Consider the following 17,006-nt stretch of genomic DNA (forward strand, 5'->3'; position numbering starts at 1 on the left):
GCACTATAAACTGATTCTTTACTCTCATGAACCTCCCACAAAGATTTTTTGTGGTTTATTTACCTCCTCAACATAAATATTACTGAAAATATCATGCAAATATCCAACAGCAACAATCCTAAGTTACTATCTTTCATACAAAATACCACTTCTTATTCCGCTTCAAGAAGATATGGTGTTTTCTCTAACAATGCATTTTTGTACTAAATATGGAATATATTGTACAAGGTACCTTTGCATTAAAGTATTGTACACACATAATTCACTGTTTGTGCACACATCTCTGTCACCGTCATCTCACATACATGACAAACATTTTTTTTTCTTTTGGTCAGATCTTCAAATAAAGGCATCCAAAACTGCTAAAAACTTGTTAATTAGGCACTTTCTGATCACAATGGCAGAAATGTGAGTACAGACACATGCTTTAGCGGAATGTGATCTCAAGATTTACAATTGCTCAAATCATATGAAATGGTTTCTAAATGTGTTTAGTCTGGGGATTTTTTCCTCAGCTAAAAAGAAAAAAAGTCTTCAGAGAAAACTTGGGAGTTTTCTTGATATTCAACCACACATAGGTAAGTCATGAAACAGGGAGACTTGAGAAAGATTAGATGAAGATTAATCATGCTTTGGGATACTTTCTACTACATATACTTTCTAAAAGAACTACTCAGGTGACAAAGTGTCTTGCCTGCATGGTCGTGGGAAAAGTCTCATTACATGAGAATGACTTCAGTCAGCTCCTACTGGTTCCTGTCATAAGAGTGAGAGTCACATACCATTCCCTTAACCCAGTCAGGACTGTGACTCAAAATACCAGTGTCTTCCCATCAGATAGCTCTTCAAATGACAATGAAGAGCTGAATTCAGCCTTCCAAGTAGAGAGATTAAACTATGTTTTGAATCTGTCACTATTGGCAGGCAAGTACTGTAATGGTGAACATTTTTGCATATTTCACACAACCAGAAGCTCGTGTGAAAATAAAAGCACAAAAATATTTTTGCATGCCATATGTTCCAGTAGGAAATGTCCTGATTCCGTGCAATTAAAAACATGTGAAATTCATCTTACCTGGCCGAGCATGAAAAATTACTCACAAGAAAATATCCACATTTACAGTATTCTGCTTGTTCATTTGTTTTCCTTTTACTCATTAATTTGAATTATGTATTTAATCAAGGCTCTGAAAGAGTTCTTCTCAATCTTCCTACACAATTAAGATCCAGTTTTATCTATATGATATGGTTTACTAAACTAAATTGCAAGATGATCAAGATAAAAGCATTGAAGATTTGGACACATAGTACTAAGAGGAATCTCCACTAGATTTCATTTCATAGTGCAGAGGGTACATTTTATATGCAGTGAAAGCATACAACTTCGATATTGTTTTACAGAAAGAAGTGGCTGTTAGTCTCATGCATCAATGCATCTAACACACATAATCTCATACCCACTCATTTCATGTTCATTCTTCACCTACTCTACACTTCCCCATTCAGACATCATTAAGGGATATGACAGATGTTCATTTTGTTGTCTCAGTTTCACTGTTTGTAGTAGAGTCATATGACTACTGTTTTGATTACACTGTTAGTGTAGTCTTGATTGCAGACTTTGGGTATCTATATGGGAGGAGGCTTTTGCGTGCATGTTAATGAAGCTGGTGTTTACTGCACACAATGTGAATCCTGCTCTGAGTTAGATAATGATAAATCAAAGGAACTGTTCAATAAATACTGAACTGCCATAAAAACTGAAGATTTGATTATGGTATAATTTGATGTGAACTTGCCAATTTCAACTTAAACTGGTGCTAATGATACATCAAGACTTAAATCGCTTTGCTGTTCTCTTTGCAGCACATCATGCAATGGAAAAAAAAATCAAGAAAACATATCAAAGAGAAAGAGAGAGAGAAAAAAGGAAGTCTTAAAAAGATGGCACTGTGTCTGGTATTTCATGGGATCAGCTCACACATTTACAAGTAGTTGAATGTCATAGAAAAACCCAATTTATGGTTTGCAGCCTTTACACTTAGATCTCCCATGCCAATTGGGGTTTTATTTCCTATTTCTTTTAAAAATAAGGAAGTTACGGAAAAATTTACATGATCTGGTGCTGGATGGAACACAGTATTCTATCCAGATATCATTGGACTTTGGTCTGAGTTTGGGATTACATATTTCCGTAAGACACTGAGCTTTCTCTGGAAGGCTACAGGAGTTTGGCGAGAGATGATGATGGTGGTGAGGGATCTCATTTCAAGATGAGCATTCTCTCCAGCCGTATCTGAAGTTCATTGAAGTCTGCCAGGTAGGACTGGACGGCCTGGGGGCGCCCTGCTGTAGCCTCCAGCTCCACCTTGTAGCTGGCGATGTTATCCAGACAGGATGTGACAAACTGACGCCTGTTGAGCAACACAAAAACAGCATTTTGCTTTATCTCTCTATCACATACACTGTTCACATCCATTGACTTGCATTGATTGTATATTAAAGAGTTGGAAAGGTGGTAGCAGGCAATCAAACCAACCACAGTCATTCGGTGTTTTGATTGTTTGGCACTAAAACTGAATTTTCCCTACCGTCATGTGAATATCAGATTTCAAACTGAATCAGGAACTAGCTTCAGAAATTGTCTCTGCAATAGTCTTCTGTTTAAAGCATTTTTTTTTCTGGCCATCAATTACCTGCATTTTAATGGAAATCAACCAAACTGCTTTACTAAAATACCACCTCTCTCTTTTGACAAATCACGCAATGCCAGAGCACAACATACACATGGGTAAACAAACAGACAGAGAGACAGACACACGCACACACAGAGCAAATCATAGATTCAATGACTACCATGCTGATATAATGAAGTACTGGGAATGCAGGGGCAGATCCAGGATTTCTGAAAAGGGGAGGTGCCTTTACAAAATAAAAGGGGGGCGCAAGGTCCCCCTAGTTTTTCTTTTTATTTCTTTTGTTCTAACAAAAAATAAAGAGGGGGCGCGCCCGGTGTGCCCCCCTCTGGATCCGCCACTGGTATGGAAAATGAAAGTTTTTCTTCTTGAACTGTTTTCAGTCTAAAAGCAACGAACCTCTCATGGATGGAAACGAGGCTGGCGTTGTCTGTGAAAGTAGATAGGAGTGAAGCAATGACCTTCAGCAGGTGGAGAGGATTCTTGGAGGTTAGCCAGAAGGGATCCTGGGAACAGGAGACAAAGGTTACACTGTCAAGGTCAAAGAATGGTTTGGGAAATTCTTAGGAAACATAGAAATCAACCAAACAAAAAAGAATGTCCCCGTCCTCCCTCTACTGATGGTTGACATGTAGATATTTAAGAATCAGCTAATATGGGTTGTACTGTCACATGTTCTTTGACAAAGTTATGACCGTTTCCTTCTGAGGCAGGGGTGTTTGATTTCTGCTCTCAGTCATTTGGAGCACTTTGTTGCCAAAACTTTAATGACTCTGTGTCACCAGAATATGACCACTCAATTGATTGAAATCTTTGGAAGCTGCAGAACTTGTCTTACATAGAATTATGATGCAGCGTTTTGTCCAACGATTTTTGGGACAAATTTCCTCTCAGCCAATCAGATGCAAGGATTTCAATAGCCTATAACACCTTGTCAGAAAAAAAAAATCACAAAACACTTCATGAACACTTCAGATAACTGTGATCCTGACCTGACTTTGCTGTTACTCTTTAAAATGACTGGTTTTGGTAGCCATAATACACAGGAACATGGTCTGAATGTGTTCACTCATCCTGTACATCAGTGGACCTCTTTCTTTTGTGCTTAACAGCCTCTGTGAACATTGACAATGGAGATGATTAGATTGGCTCTATTCAAAGACATAGGTCTCAATACACTATGCCTATTTGAACATAAACAAGGCTCTCCTGTGAACTTGATATGCACTCCTGTACCTTTGCCCTGAAGTGTCTATCATAGACACTGTGTAGCTTGGTGAGGGGAATCCCCACCTCCAGCATGGCTCTGTACAGCCAGGATTTCTCCCACTCCAACTCACAGCTCTGTTTCTCCAGATACAGGACCAGGAAGTCTGTCGGACAAAGAATGGTGGCTAGAGGTCAGAGGTCATTTTACATACATAGATCACCTGTCATTAATTCCTACAACACTCTATTTATCACATGTGGTTTATTTCTTACATGGGCATATAGTCCAGACATGCATGTTGCATGTCTGGTATCAGTATTTAAATAAGTGATTCTTGAGTGTGTGTTTTTAATGGCAACTGATTGACAAATTGCCCTTCAATGATGTAAACAAACATTGATTATTCAGTGTTTTTTAGTAATAGCAATGAAAAAAAAAAAAACAAACCCAAAAGAAATACATATTCGGGTGGGATTCCAACCAATGACTTCCTGATTGCTAGACAGGTGTCATATCCACTAGACTAACAAGCTCTTGCCTGATAGCCTGTGAACATTCTAATCCCTTATGGCAGCGGCTCAAAGATCACTGTGGACTTATTCTATCATTTTATGAAATGTTGAAGAAAAGTTCTTGTCAATCCATCGTTTTTAAGGGAGATTTGTCGCACATTCCAATGTGTTCTAGCAAAGACAGAAAAAATGGTCGAAATCTGGGACTCACCTAGAGGAAAGTATCTCTCTGAGCTGCTGTAAACCTTTCCTTGAGCCACCAGCACAGTGGAGAGGATGGTGATACGTGTTGCAGTCAACTTGTTGACTGATTCTTGCAGCTCTGTGAACACACATTACCAAATAATTTGTGGTTGATGTCTTTGATACATTATGTCTTCATCACATTCAGTCACTTTACAGAATTGACAACATGTCTCACAAACTTTCCAGGTTTCACTGGACTGTCATCAAAGACATATGAAAAATGTGAGAATTGACAAAACTAATTACTTTGGACAGATTTTACATCACAGAACAGAAATACAGTAAGGACTGACTTGCTGGGGTACATGGTAAATGTTGTGTGTTGGATGGGTGAGCTTGTTACCATGATACACTACTACTATACTTCATGCCTTCAACTACATATGGGGAAGCTTTTCTTACTGATATGGATCCAATTATTAATTTGAAAAAAAAAAAAACCACAAACCAAAACAAAACAAAACAAAGTCTTCATAGAGCTGATTATCAACAATCATGAAAAACAGTCACATGAAGACAGGATGGTGGAGATGAATGAGAAGGAAAATGACCACCTGAAGGAAGCCAGAATGTTATGATAAATGTACCAAGGAAAACCCCTGAATCCAGTGAAGAACAGTGCACACTACAGAGCCACAAACCTAGCGTCAAATCTATTTTGAGAGATAACACTGGTGCTAGCAAATCCCTTAGGTTGCGAACCTTTACAAAACACTTCCTATCTTCTTTATGCTCAGTCAATGATTGCCCTTCCTTGAAGAATAGATGGTTTACTTTGGGGACTGACCACAAAACATCTGGATGCCTCCCAGGGGCTATGTATCACTCATCAGCAGTGGCTATTGGTCTGGATTGGGAAGGTCAAGGCAGCTTTGCGTCCATCAATAGGTCAAGGTAGCTTTAGTGTCCATTATTAGGTCAAGGTGGCTATTTGTCCATTAGTGGATCAAGGTGGCTATTTTGTCCATTACTATGGAAGCAAGCTTGAGTATCAGTAGGATTATACCATAGTGATGTAATACCCACCCATACTATGAACCAACTTCCTCCAGATCCCATTGTGTTAGCTCCTCTATTCCTGAAACTCTGCTGGTATGATGGATGGGTCGTCACTACTTTGTGCTGTAATCCAAGGCATACTCTAAATACCACTTTTATTCCTTGCCTCTACACTACACTGACCTTTGTCAATAATCTCCAGCCAGAGATCTTTGACCAGACTTTCATCAAAGTGACCAGCACAGTGGACAATGGCCAGCTTACACTTTGACAGGTGGAACTCATCTGCAAAGTCTCCATATAGCTGTCATGTCAGAAAAAGAAGTACACATTATGAGTTGAATCGAGTGTATTTCAGTTTACATCACATTTGTTGAGAGTTAAAAACGAGTGTTCACAAAATTCTGAGTTGTATTAGATTGCTGACATTTTGCACTTAGCACATTCTCCATGTTCACATAATTCTGAGTTGTATTAGATTGCTGACATTTTGCACTAAGCACATTCTTCATGTTTTCATAAGAGAAAAGTTTCAATGTTGACTAATCAACAGTGCTGCAACAATCAATCTTTGCAATTGTATTAGAAAGACTTGTTGTTAGGCTGTCTAGGGGTTTAGGGAGCATTGCAATACTAACATGCACTTCAAGTGTAATGTATACATGAAAACCAAGAAAAGGATACAAATGCACACAACTAGGATACATTCCAATGGTTAATGTATTGGCATAGGCCCATTCAAAGTAAAGCTACTGTGGAGCATTTCCTGACATGTGTATCCCTTACCTCCCCTATCAATACTAATTCCATAACAATTGCAATGACACAGGGTGAGAAAACATGTTATTTAGAGGCTTCAAATGCATCTCTCCTGTACATAGTCCAATCTATGACGAGGTTCATCTGATTGGCAAGTTTCAATTAGAAGCAAATGTCATTAAAGGGACTGGGGAGGAGTGTTGGAACCCAAAATGCAAAAGTGCTATTTCATGAAGTGAAACAGGCAAAAACAAGGACCAATGCCTATGAAAGGACTAAGCAATGAAAAAGAATCGATGAAAAATACGGCATTATGAAGATATCTATGATTTTTTGAAGAGCGTTACATGTAACGCTTGTCAAAATCACGGGGGGTCGGCTTAGAGGCTCTCCGTTCAAGTGTTGTTTTTGCCTCCCTCTTTTGTCCGATTTTGGCACAGCGTTAATGTATTGCCTTCTCCTCGGCGAAAAGCAAGCCCAAGATATCGCCGCGATTGCGAGGCGAAACCCGGGTGCCTGTTCACTGGCTAGCGAGCGTTATCGGTGCATTTCCCGGGATCCGCCCGGCAGCTAGCTAGCACGGGTCCGCTTGAACTCTGATCTGCTTGTTGCTAATAAATACCATCCACACTAACAATTAATGGAGCCGCAGGAGGAGAGCGAGAGATCTGTCTCCAAGAAGAGGAAGACCATGAAAACCAGTGACAGAGTATGGAGATGGTGACAGAAAAATAAAATGTAGAGTCCCAATTCCCCTCAAGACACTAGAAGATAAGAGGCTGAACGACAGAGATGTCATTTCACTTCGGCTGGATCGGTAATAAATTTGTGAAACTCGGAAGACCTCATAGAGTTCAGTGAGTAGGACCTATAACAACTGTTACAGTGTTACTGTTAGTGTTGTTAGTGTAACATTAATTGATAGAGATGCCACTTAGAGGATCTACACACACTATTGGCCTACTATTTAGTAATACTGATAGTAGGCCTAGATTAGTAATTTTGTTAGGTGTCCTATCCCCTATGCCACACCCTAACATTTTTCTATTAAACTAAAAGATATACTTATAGGCCTATCAGAGTTTGCCTGAGATTTTACTCACATATGTGGAGAAAGGCTACATGCAGATTCACAAAAAGGTGTATTCAGAATGCGATTGAGGTATGGTAGGTATCCTAGACCTATGTATTTTGAGACCCATAATTTAATGACATGAAAGTAGAATAGGGCAACGTAATCCAGAATACGGTAAAATAGGAATTCGCGTATCTACATGCAAAACACTTTATTAGCGTGCCATTTCTTAATGTGAACAGCGATTTATGTGTAATTAATAGAGAAGCACATTTCAAAAAGGAGAAATGTTGAGCCAAATTTGGGATGTCATTCATAGGCAAAAAAATTTCCAGTTATGGTAACTGTACACAGCCCAGTCGCTGTACGTACGTAGCGACAGGATTCGCACAGTGTACTTACAGCGTGTGGCCGCGGGCTACAGCTATAAAATGGCAGAGAAAAAGGGCCTCGGACTAGGAGTGGTAGACGCTGTAAGTACGCTGTGCGAATCCTGTCGCTATGTACCTACATACAGCAACTGGGCTGTGTATAGTTACCATAACTGGAAATTTTTTTGCCTATGAATGACATCCCAAATTTGGCTCAACATTTCTCCTTTTTGAAATGTGCTTCTCTATTACACATAAATCGCTGTTCACAGGTAAGAAATGGCACGCTATTTGTGTTTTGCATGAAAATATGCGAATTCCTATTTTACCGTATTCTGGATTATGTTGCCCTATTCTACTTTCATGTCAAATTATGGGTCTCAAAATGTCGAAATAAGAAAGTTACGACACTCATCAGAACTGACGTTTGTTACAAATTGGCGATAGGCGAGAAATCCAATTTTACGAAACGACACTGAATGAATGAAAGTGTCAGCGAATCTGGTAACTCGGTTTTTACAAAATACTTTGTGGAGACTCAACTGTGTTTGTCATCATAGCTATGATCGGACCAAAAACGTGAATTCACATGTTTGGTAAGGTACCTTGTTATTGTCTCCGGTACACATGGCATTGCAAAAATGTTGATTGAAGTGTGTCTACTGTGCGTACATACATAAGTGGCTAATGGCGTATATGCATTGTAGCGCAGTTCACTCAGTCTCTATAGTGTAGTGGTTAATGGTGTATGCCTTGTAGCACAGTAGGTGCTAATTGTTGAGAAAGGTCTGTCAGATATTATTGTGGGTATCTTTTGTAGGGCAACAGCCAGCATCGCATTCAAGGACCATCCTGACTAGGCAGCTCAGTGAAGCCAGTGACAGCCCCTCTGGTCAGTTGAGACCAGCCCTCCCAGCTACCCAGCTTGATGAAGCCAGTGAAATTCCCTCTCGTCAGTTTTGACCAGCTACCCAGCTCGGTGAAGCCAGTGACATCCCCTCTCATCAATTGAGACCAGCCCTCCTAGCTAACCAGCTTGATGAAGCCAGTGACATTCCCTCTCGTCAGTTTCGACCAGCTACAATGTAGCCTATACCCGGCTTGGTGAAGCCAGTGATGTCCCCTCTCATCAGTCGAGACCAGCCCTCCCAGCTTGATGAAGCCAGTGACATCCCCTCTTGCCCATTGAGACCAGCCCTTCCATCGGTACAAAAGGTTTGTACAAACTAACTTTAATTACCTGGTACTATTTTAATACACCTAGATCCAACAACTGTTTTGAACCTGCAAATGAAAGTTAATGTTGATATTTAGTACACAAAACATCAATAAATTGTTAGATAACTCTGTGTTCTCAAACGATGCTGTTCTTATTCTTGCTGTAATTTAACTTATAACATTTTTTTTTTTAAACCCAAAGCTGTGGTAGTGGTTAATAAGATTATGGTTGTCTTGATCATTACTTTTAGGGTTACAAGTTACATAGTTTGTACATTGCAGCCACATATAGGCCTACTATATGATTGTATGTGGAATTATACAGACCCCCAAATCCCTTGCATGTGGCTGGATTGAAAGACATCATAGGCCCGATGTGAGGTTGTATACACAACATATAAATAAATAGGGCCTACTTTGTAGATGGGTAATTCCATGAAGTTGGGGCAGTGTCCATGTATGTAGCATCGTGATATTGACAAAATACATGTCAGCATAACTCAATATCAATTATGCTATACAGTTAGTGTTTGTAGGCTTTACATTTGCATTGAGGCCACACATTTTCCTGGAAATTTTGTGCCATTCAGACTCAATTTTAATGAAGTTATTAAACAATATGTAACACTGTGTCCTGGAGCATCGTGACGTGTCCACGTAGCATCGTGATATTTTAAAATTTGGTCCAAAGAGACAAATTATGGCAATGAGCTTGACCAAAATTTGATGCAATATGCATATTTACAAGGTATGAATAAGATAGCTAAATATCTCAAATTTCCTGTACACAGTTTCAATTTTAAAAGAAAATTACAAAATGTATCACGATGCTATGCGATGTCCTTTTTTGTGTAAAACTGTGGAAAGGAGAATTAAGATATTTAGCTATCTGACTAATCTAGTAATTATGCATATTATATCAAATTTTGGTCAAGCTAATTGCCTTAATTTGTCTTTTAGGACCAAATGTTTACTATCACGATGCTACATGGACACGTCACGATGCTACAGGACACCATTACATATCGTTTTAATAATTTCATCAAAATTGAGTCGGAATGGCACAAAATTTCCAGGAAAATGTATGGTCTCAATACAACTGCAAAGCCTATAAAACAATACATGTATAGCATAATTAGTATTGAGTTATGCTAAAATGTCACACTTCGTGCCCCAACTTCACAGAATTACCCAGATGCACAATGAGAGGCTGAGGTCATCCCGACGTCATGTGCAGTGTCAACTCATCAAAAATTTGGCTAGGGTCTCTGTAGGTCTTATTTTCCTTTTTGCTATTTAAGTTCTACAGTAGACAGTCTATTTCTAACATATTTCATGGAGTTTTCTCTGTTGCATGTATGTGAGCACTACAAGATAAAGCTACCTGGTAGACTCTACACTGAAATACATGGGATAGCAAGTTCTGTGACTAAATTTACAGATTGGTGAAGAACTAACGGGACTATCCTAATTGTAAGTCAGCGTTAATGCCTTTCATTGTGTCTGATATACAGATGAACTCCAGTCCAGATGCCCCTGTGAAATGGAAAAAGGACAAGTTCATGAATGCTGTTGCCTTCTCCAATTAGTTGTGGAGGAAAATGCTACTCTGAGGAAAGGACTTGGGTCAAATTGAAGTGGATCAAAACCTGGTGAGAGTGCTGACAGATTTTGATTTTATCAGAGCCTGGGCAGATGTAAGGAGATAACAGGTTACTGTAAAAGTGGATATTTTAGCGCAACTAATTTTTTGCGGTCGGCGGGGTAAGAAGAGTTTCGCATGTTTATAGTTCCGCAGAATCAAGACATCAACTACTTGAACAAATGGCGAGCAAAAATATTCGCATGCTTTTATTTTCGCGCTAGTTTCGGCTTACGAGAAATGCGTGAAAATTTCAACCAACACCGCAAGAAATTTCCACTTTTACAGTAGATGATGAAGACGTCCCTTTGGCATGCACATTAGGGAATTTTTATGTAAATATCATAAATAAAATGAGCTATTTTCATTGGACTTTCAGCACATAACATAATTGCTTTCATCAGTACTAAACTTGTCATTGCTTGAATGATAGTCTTTAAAGAGAATATTTACTATGTGTATTACTGAATAGTTAATTGAGTCTATATGAGTAGTAAAATAATTTTTCATTGTAAATGTGTAGTAGTTACTTTATTACCAACATTCAGTCATTAGATGAGAGATCAATAGAATGTGCTTGTTGGCCTCTATTGCAGTGGAACAGCTAGCATCACATCCAAGTGCCATCACAGATATCCAGGTTGTTGAAGCCAGTGACACCCCCTCTCGCCAAATAAGACTGCCTCTTCTAGGCTACGCAGCTCGGTGAGACCTGTGACGTCCATCTCGCCAGTGGAAACTAGCCCTCTCTGCCACCAAGCTCAGTGAATCCAGTGACATCCCCTCTCATCAATCAGAACCAGCCCTCCCAACTACTTAGCTCCATGAAGCCAGTGACATCCCCTCTCATGTTCTTCTTTGTGGCTGGCAAATGTTTGAAAACTGAACTTGGATGACTTCAATATCATAATTATGTTGAGTGCATTCAAGTGATGGCAATGATAATAGCTCTGACACCAGTTCTTCCTGTAGGCCTACTGTCAATTTATGCCTTCATTGTGTATTATAGCAAAAGACATGTTAGTAATGAAAAAGCTGCACCTTTGTACCAGGATTGTTGGGGATTCTGATAAATGCACATTGAACATGAATAACATCAATTCCAATCATAGACTACATTCATGTGATGGCAGTGATAACTGATATGACACTACATTTATATCTCTGAACTCTCTATTTCTGTCTTTCCTGTGAGGTAACAACAAACATGTTAGTACTCAAATCGTCGGCGTTTTCACGAACCGACGCTATTTCGATTTTGGTCAAAATTTTCAAAATCGAGATATTGGTACCAAATGAAAGTGCTTTCAAAACTCTACCAAATCCCAAAATTTTAGATCACAAAATTAATTATTCTTAATTTTATCAAAGAAAGAAAAAAACGACGGTACTCGAAATATCGAGAAATTGAGAAAAAGGGGTTTCACGAACCGACGCAGTAAAGATACGCCGGTTCGTGAAACCCGAATTGCTAGGGTGAAGAGCAATGCGGGTTTTACGAACCGTCGCAGTTGCATTATTTTGAGCTTTGTTCAACTTACTGGCCTAGAATTAGGTTTTGGCCCTAATCCAGATCTCAGAGTGAGAACCAAACCATCTGAAAGATGAATGACGACCTAAGCCAGCCCACTGTCCACGAGTGAAGTGAATGGTAAGCTATAATCCTATTAAAATCATGCTCAAAATAACAGTTTCAGTTGGACTACCATAACCATTAATTGCGGTAGAGTGTAGTCCCATGTATTCAATCGCGTGATGCTTATGAAGCCTAGTCTGTAAACGCCATCCAATTTCAAATTAGATCCCAAATCATATTATTTATAGTTTCTTTTCAACTTATGTCGTTACTTTTGAGACTACTGAGTACTGTAGTCGTAACGTCTGTGTGCAAGACATGCAAGATGTCAAAGTCTCGAAGACACTCATGGCTATGCCTTGACTTGAGTTGAAAATGAAAATATGAGATTGACAAAGTAGGCCTACTAAACTAAAAAAAAAGTAAAAAGTCTAAAAGTAAAACTCAAAGGAAGAGTAAAGAATAAAGTTAGACATGTTAGACTTTAACTTTCAAGTTTAACTATTAAGTCTAAGTTAAGACTTTACTTGTAATGCCAGTTACTAAAACTAAGATCAGCTGAAGTCTAACACCAAGTCAAATGAACACAGAGTCTATAGTCTAGCTCTAGATCTACATCTAGACTAGTAGTAGTGGTAATAGTAGGTAGAGTCCACCCATTTTTTCCCCCAATTTTTACTTGTCCATTCCTGAAAAAGTTACTGGTCAGTGTCCAATAGTGATTTTTCCTGGTCAGGGACCGTCGGACCAGTGCCAGTGTGCAGCGTTGGTGTAGATGTCATCTATGACAGTATGTGGTCTAGTGATACTACCTAAACACTACGAGTAGTACTCTACAGGTTAGGTGGCTTTCCTGTACAGTGCAGTGTTAAAGTATACTTGTGAATTCAGCCCTAGTACCGTACTGTGTGTAGATATGTGACATTATGTCTAACGTTAGTTCGAGTGGAGTACCTTTGAAGCACAGCGGTGGGGCTTTTTTTCCCTAAAACTTGTGAATGCGGCCCAACCAAATGGCGTTTACATATTCACGCGTGATTGATAGTGATACAGTAGCGCTGTCGATTTCCACAGCATCCATACATAATCTTTTGTCCTTTCTTCTTTCCTTTTTTCCCTTTGTTCTTTCACCCTTTTTATTCTTGGAATCGAAGGACTTCTAAGAAATGTCCCTTGACTGATTTAACCAGGACTCTTGAGTCGTGGTAAACCTAACCTAACCGAGTAACCGTTAACATTTGTTAGGCCTAACATAACAGTAACACTGACTTAGCCCTGTATTGACTTTGTCTTTGGCCGACTTACTGAGATGGCGAGTCTAACTCTTTAACGTTAGTCTAAACGTAGTCGTTAGATCTGTCAGTGTCACCGGTTATTGTATATGGTGCCATCTCTAACGTACGTTAACAAGTTGATGTTAGTTATCTATGTCAACTTACTGAGTCAGTAATAGTGGTACTGTCATCCTGTTGGATATCGCCGCAATATCATCCGTGACGTGTTAATTTCGTGTCACAAAGACAAAAGTTGCCAAGATCTAATAGTATTAGATGTCTAGATCTAGATGTAGTCTAGATCTATAATATAAATTTAGTGAACCACTGGTAACTTAAAAGTGAAAGGTCTAGACTTCACTTAGTCTATAATTAGACCAGACATTCATGAGGCAAAGGCCTATTTAGTAGATCTATTCTTATTCTATTTTAACGTCAATTCCTACTAACTCGCCACGTGTTATTCCTAAGGCCAAGGACTTCCGGGTTAGTGATTTTTTTTCTCATAAATACCAAACAGCAGACGTGTTTCATTTGCATTCTTGTGCAGACTTCATGAAAATATGTGCTGTATCAAAGAAATATGATGCACATGACAATGCCAGTGTTTTATAGGTGAATGGTTAATACCTTTAAAAGCTGAATGATAATGTAGAGTCTAGGTCTAATTAAGATGTTACAGTCTCTGATAAGAAACAGGTTTGATTGTCATAGACTGTTTCCCAAATGCAGGTACATGTAGTAATATTCAGCTATTTCAATGCAATGCCTTGTTAACAAATACATGTAGATTTATATTCATGTGAATGATAATTCAATTTCTACATGAGACATACCAAGTGCTAAACATAATATCTTGCATCAGTAAAATGTGTAAATGAAGAGACAATTTGAATATGCATCAAATACGAACAGCAGCATTTTTTGACATTCTTTGATCCTGCATAGGCCTACCATATTGTTTTATGTTTAATATAAATAGAGCAAAATAATTTCAACTTCAGTTTTGTTGGCTGATTTTTTTTTTCTCAAAATTAAAGTTGTATCTTGTGCCATGATGTTTGATTTTAATCAAAAGTTCTTAATTTCTTTCTTTTCTTTCAGATGACTGGTGCCATGTAGTAGCGAAGAACTGGACTGTCTCAGAAAAGAAAAGGAAAAGTACAGGGTCGTGTACATCACCAACGGATGTGAATACAATGGTAATGTAGAGTCTAGGTCTAATTAAGATGTTAAAGTCTCTGATAATAAACAAGTTTGATTGTCGTAGACTCTTTCCCAAATGCAGTTAGTAATATTCAGCTTTTTCAAAGCAATGCCTTGTTTACAAGGACATGCAGATTTATTCATGTGAATAATAATTTAAATTCTACATGAGACTTACTAAGTGCTAGACATAAGATCTTGCATCATTAAAATATGTAAAAGGCGAGACAATTTGAATATGCATCAAAAACAGCAGTATTTTTTTGACATTCTTTGATCCTGTATACCGTTTTGTTTTATGTTTAATATAAATAGAGCAAAATAATTTCAACTACAGTTTAGTTGGCTGATTTCTTTTTCTCAAAATGAAAGTTGTATCTTGTATCATGATGTTTGATTTTAATTGAAAGTTCTTAATTTCTGTCTTTTCTTTCAGATGACTGATGCCATGCAGTAGCGAAGAGCTGGACTGTTTCAGAGAAGAAGAAAAAAGTACAGCATCGTGCTGATCATCAAGGAATGTGAATACAATGGCTTAGGAAAGAAGACAATCTACAGATAGGATAGAAGGGAGAAATTGGGATGAAGGGCGACAACATAAGGACGGTATATCTACAGTGAAATGTGATTGTAAAGTGGAAACATGAAAGGAGATCCTAAGATTGAAGGTGAAAACAAGGCATTCCATTCTGTGATGTCGTAATTACAATTTTGCTACACTTTAATAACACTACAGAGAGACATTTATATCAAGGAAAGCTTCATGTGGATATGGAATGTTAGATTTTTTAAAGTGTTCATTGGTATGTATTTCATGATAATAAATCTTGAAGGTTTTGTGTGGTAATCATAACCTTGTGATAAATCTTGATAGATTTCTAAGTGCACATTGGCAATATTTAGATGATGCTGTAATCAGATTAAGTTCTATTCTCCTTTATTCTTTTATCTATTATTTTGTTGTCTTCAACCCACTTTGAATGTGTCACGTATGATTCTTATAAACATGGGAACATGCACTCCATGTAAATGATAGGACTTATAACAAATTGACATAATTATTCAACCATCACTAGACAGTTCTGTTATAAGATGTTCTTTATCTAACTAAAATTGTAAATTATGATACGTGTATGTTCCCATGCAAACTCACAACAAAATACAGAAATTTGATTTCTTTTAATAATAATTCATTATGTCTCTAAATTTACAATTAAAGAAAGTGATTGCAATAAGGATGTCAAACATCGTATATTAAAATAATAGATTATTCATTTGTCTCCATCCGTAGTAACGCACGCAACTGCAGTGTGCAGTTTGTAGGCTGCTGTGAAAAAAAAAATCACAGGCAGCCCAAGCAGGATTCGAACCACGACCTCTGGATTACTAGACCAGCGTCATAACCACTAGACCACCGGAGTGCCCTGGCGCTACCTTTACACATGAATAATTTAGTATAGAAGGGCTTGGGGGCGCTTCGAAGTTTACTGCTCTTATTAAATATGTACATGTCATTTGCAACTCAACTAAAGATGATTAAACACACTGAAATTCTTACTTTAAATGATATTCATAATCTGTTTTTTTTTTTCTTTAATAGCTTGGGATGTACACTTTATACACTGTATCGGTCTACATTTCGCCTACAATATGGAATTCTTTACTTCGAGACGTTTGTTTTTAACAAACAAAAAATTAAGAGTCCTTTAAAGGTGCTGTAAAACAGTGGTGTTTGTTTGTTTGTTTGTTTTTTGGTGGGGGGGGGGGGGAGTCAAATTAGCCTTGGCCCCTCTCCGCCGTCTTTTTTTTTTCCTTTAGCTGCATATTTTTTAGTCATCACATGAAAATTCGTCTGCATCCACCCCGTAGTTTTGCTGATGACCTTTCTTTTTAATTATTTTAGCCACACACAATTTTGGCTGAATTTCCCCAACCCTCTTGTGAATTTGCTAGTACATGTACTAAAACACATTCTCAGAATGTGTTTATAGTACTGGTGGATTAAGGATTCACAGGGAGGGGGGGGGGGGTCGGCCAAAATTTCTCTTTTCTCATATGTAACAAGCCTTCGGGGCGAAAGGCTGATATTATGGGCTTTCTACACACATTTTTAGATGCTAATTATTGGTTAACATGAGCATGATCATTTATGTTGTGATTAATTTGTTTCCTTATATATGTATGACTTCTATTAGAGACTTAATTGGCTTGGCACTCCTTAC

At 38.2% G+C, this 17,006-nt stretch overlaps 1 protein-coding gene across 1 annotated transcript in view; it reads right to left on the bottom strand.

Moving 5' to 3' along the window:
• Positions 1 to 1,276: 1,276 nt before the first annotated feature.
• LOC139728135 (nuclear pore complex protein Nup155-like) overlaps positions 1,277 to 17,006 on the bottom strand; it is a 50,596-nt gene continuing 34,866 nt past the window's right edge. Inside the window, exons 30-34 of the mRNA XM_071639094.1 lie at positions 5,847 to 5,967; positions 4,630 to 4,740; positions 3,933 to 4,069; positions 3,096 to 3,202; positions 1,277 to 2,414 (exon numbers count right to left, since the gene is read on the bottom strand). Coding sequence (XP_071495195.1) covers positions 2,264 to 2,414; positions 3,096 to 3,202; positions 3,933 to 4,069; positions 4,630 to 4,740; positions 5,847 to 5,967 — 627 coding nt within the window. The 3' untranslated portion in view covers positions 1,277 to 2,263. The remainder of the gene's footprint in view (positions 2,415 to 3,095; positions 3,203 to 3,932; positions 4,070 to 4,629; positions 4,741 to 5,846; positions 5,968 to 17,006) is intronic.

This window comes from Diadema antillarum, unplaced genomic scaffold, assembly GCF_040938485.1.
Source record: "Diadema antillarum isolate AM-2024a unplaced genomic scaffold, OU_Dant_1.0 seq00000166_RagTag, whole genome shotgun sequence".
In the NCBI taxonomy this organism is placed as follows: Eukaryota; Metazoa; Echinodermata; class Echinoidea; order Diadematoida; family Diadematidae; genus Diadema; species Diadema antillarum.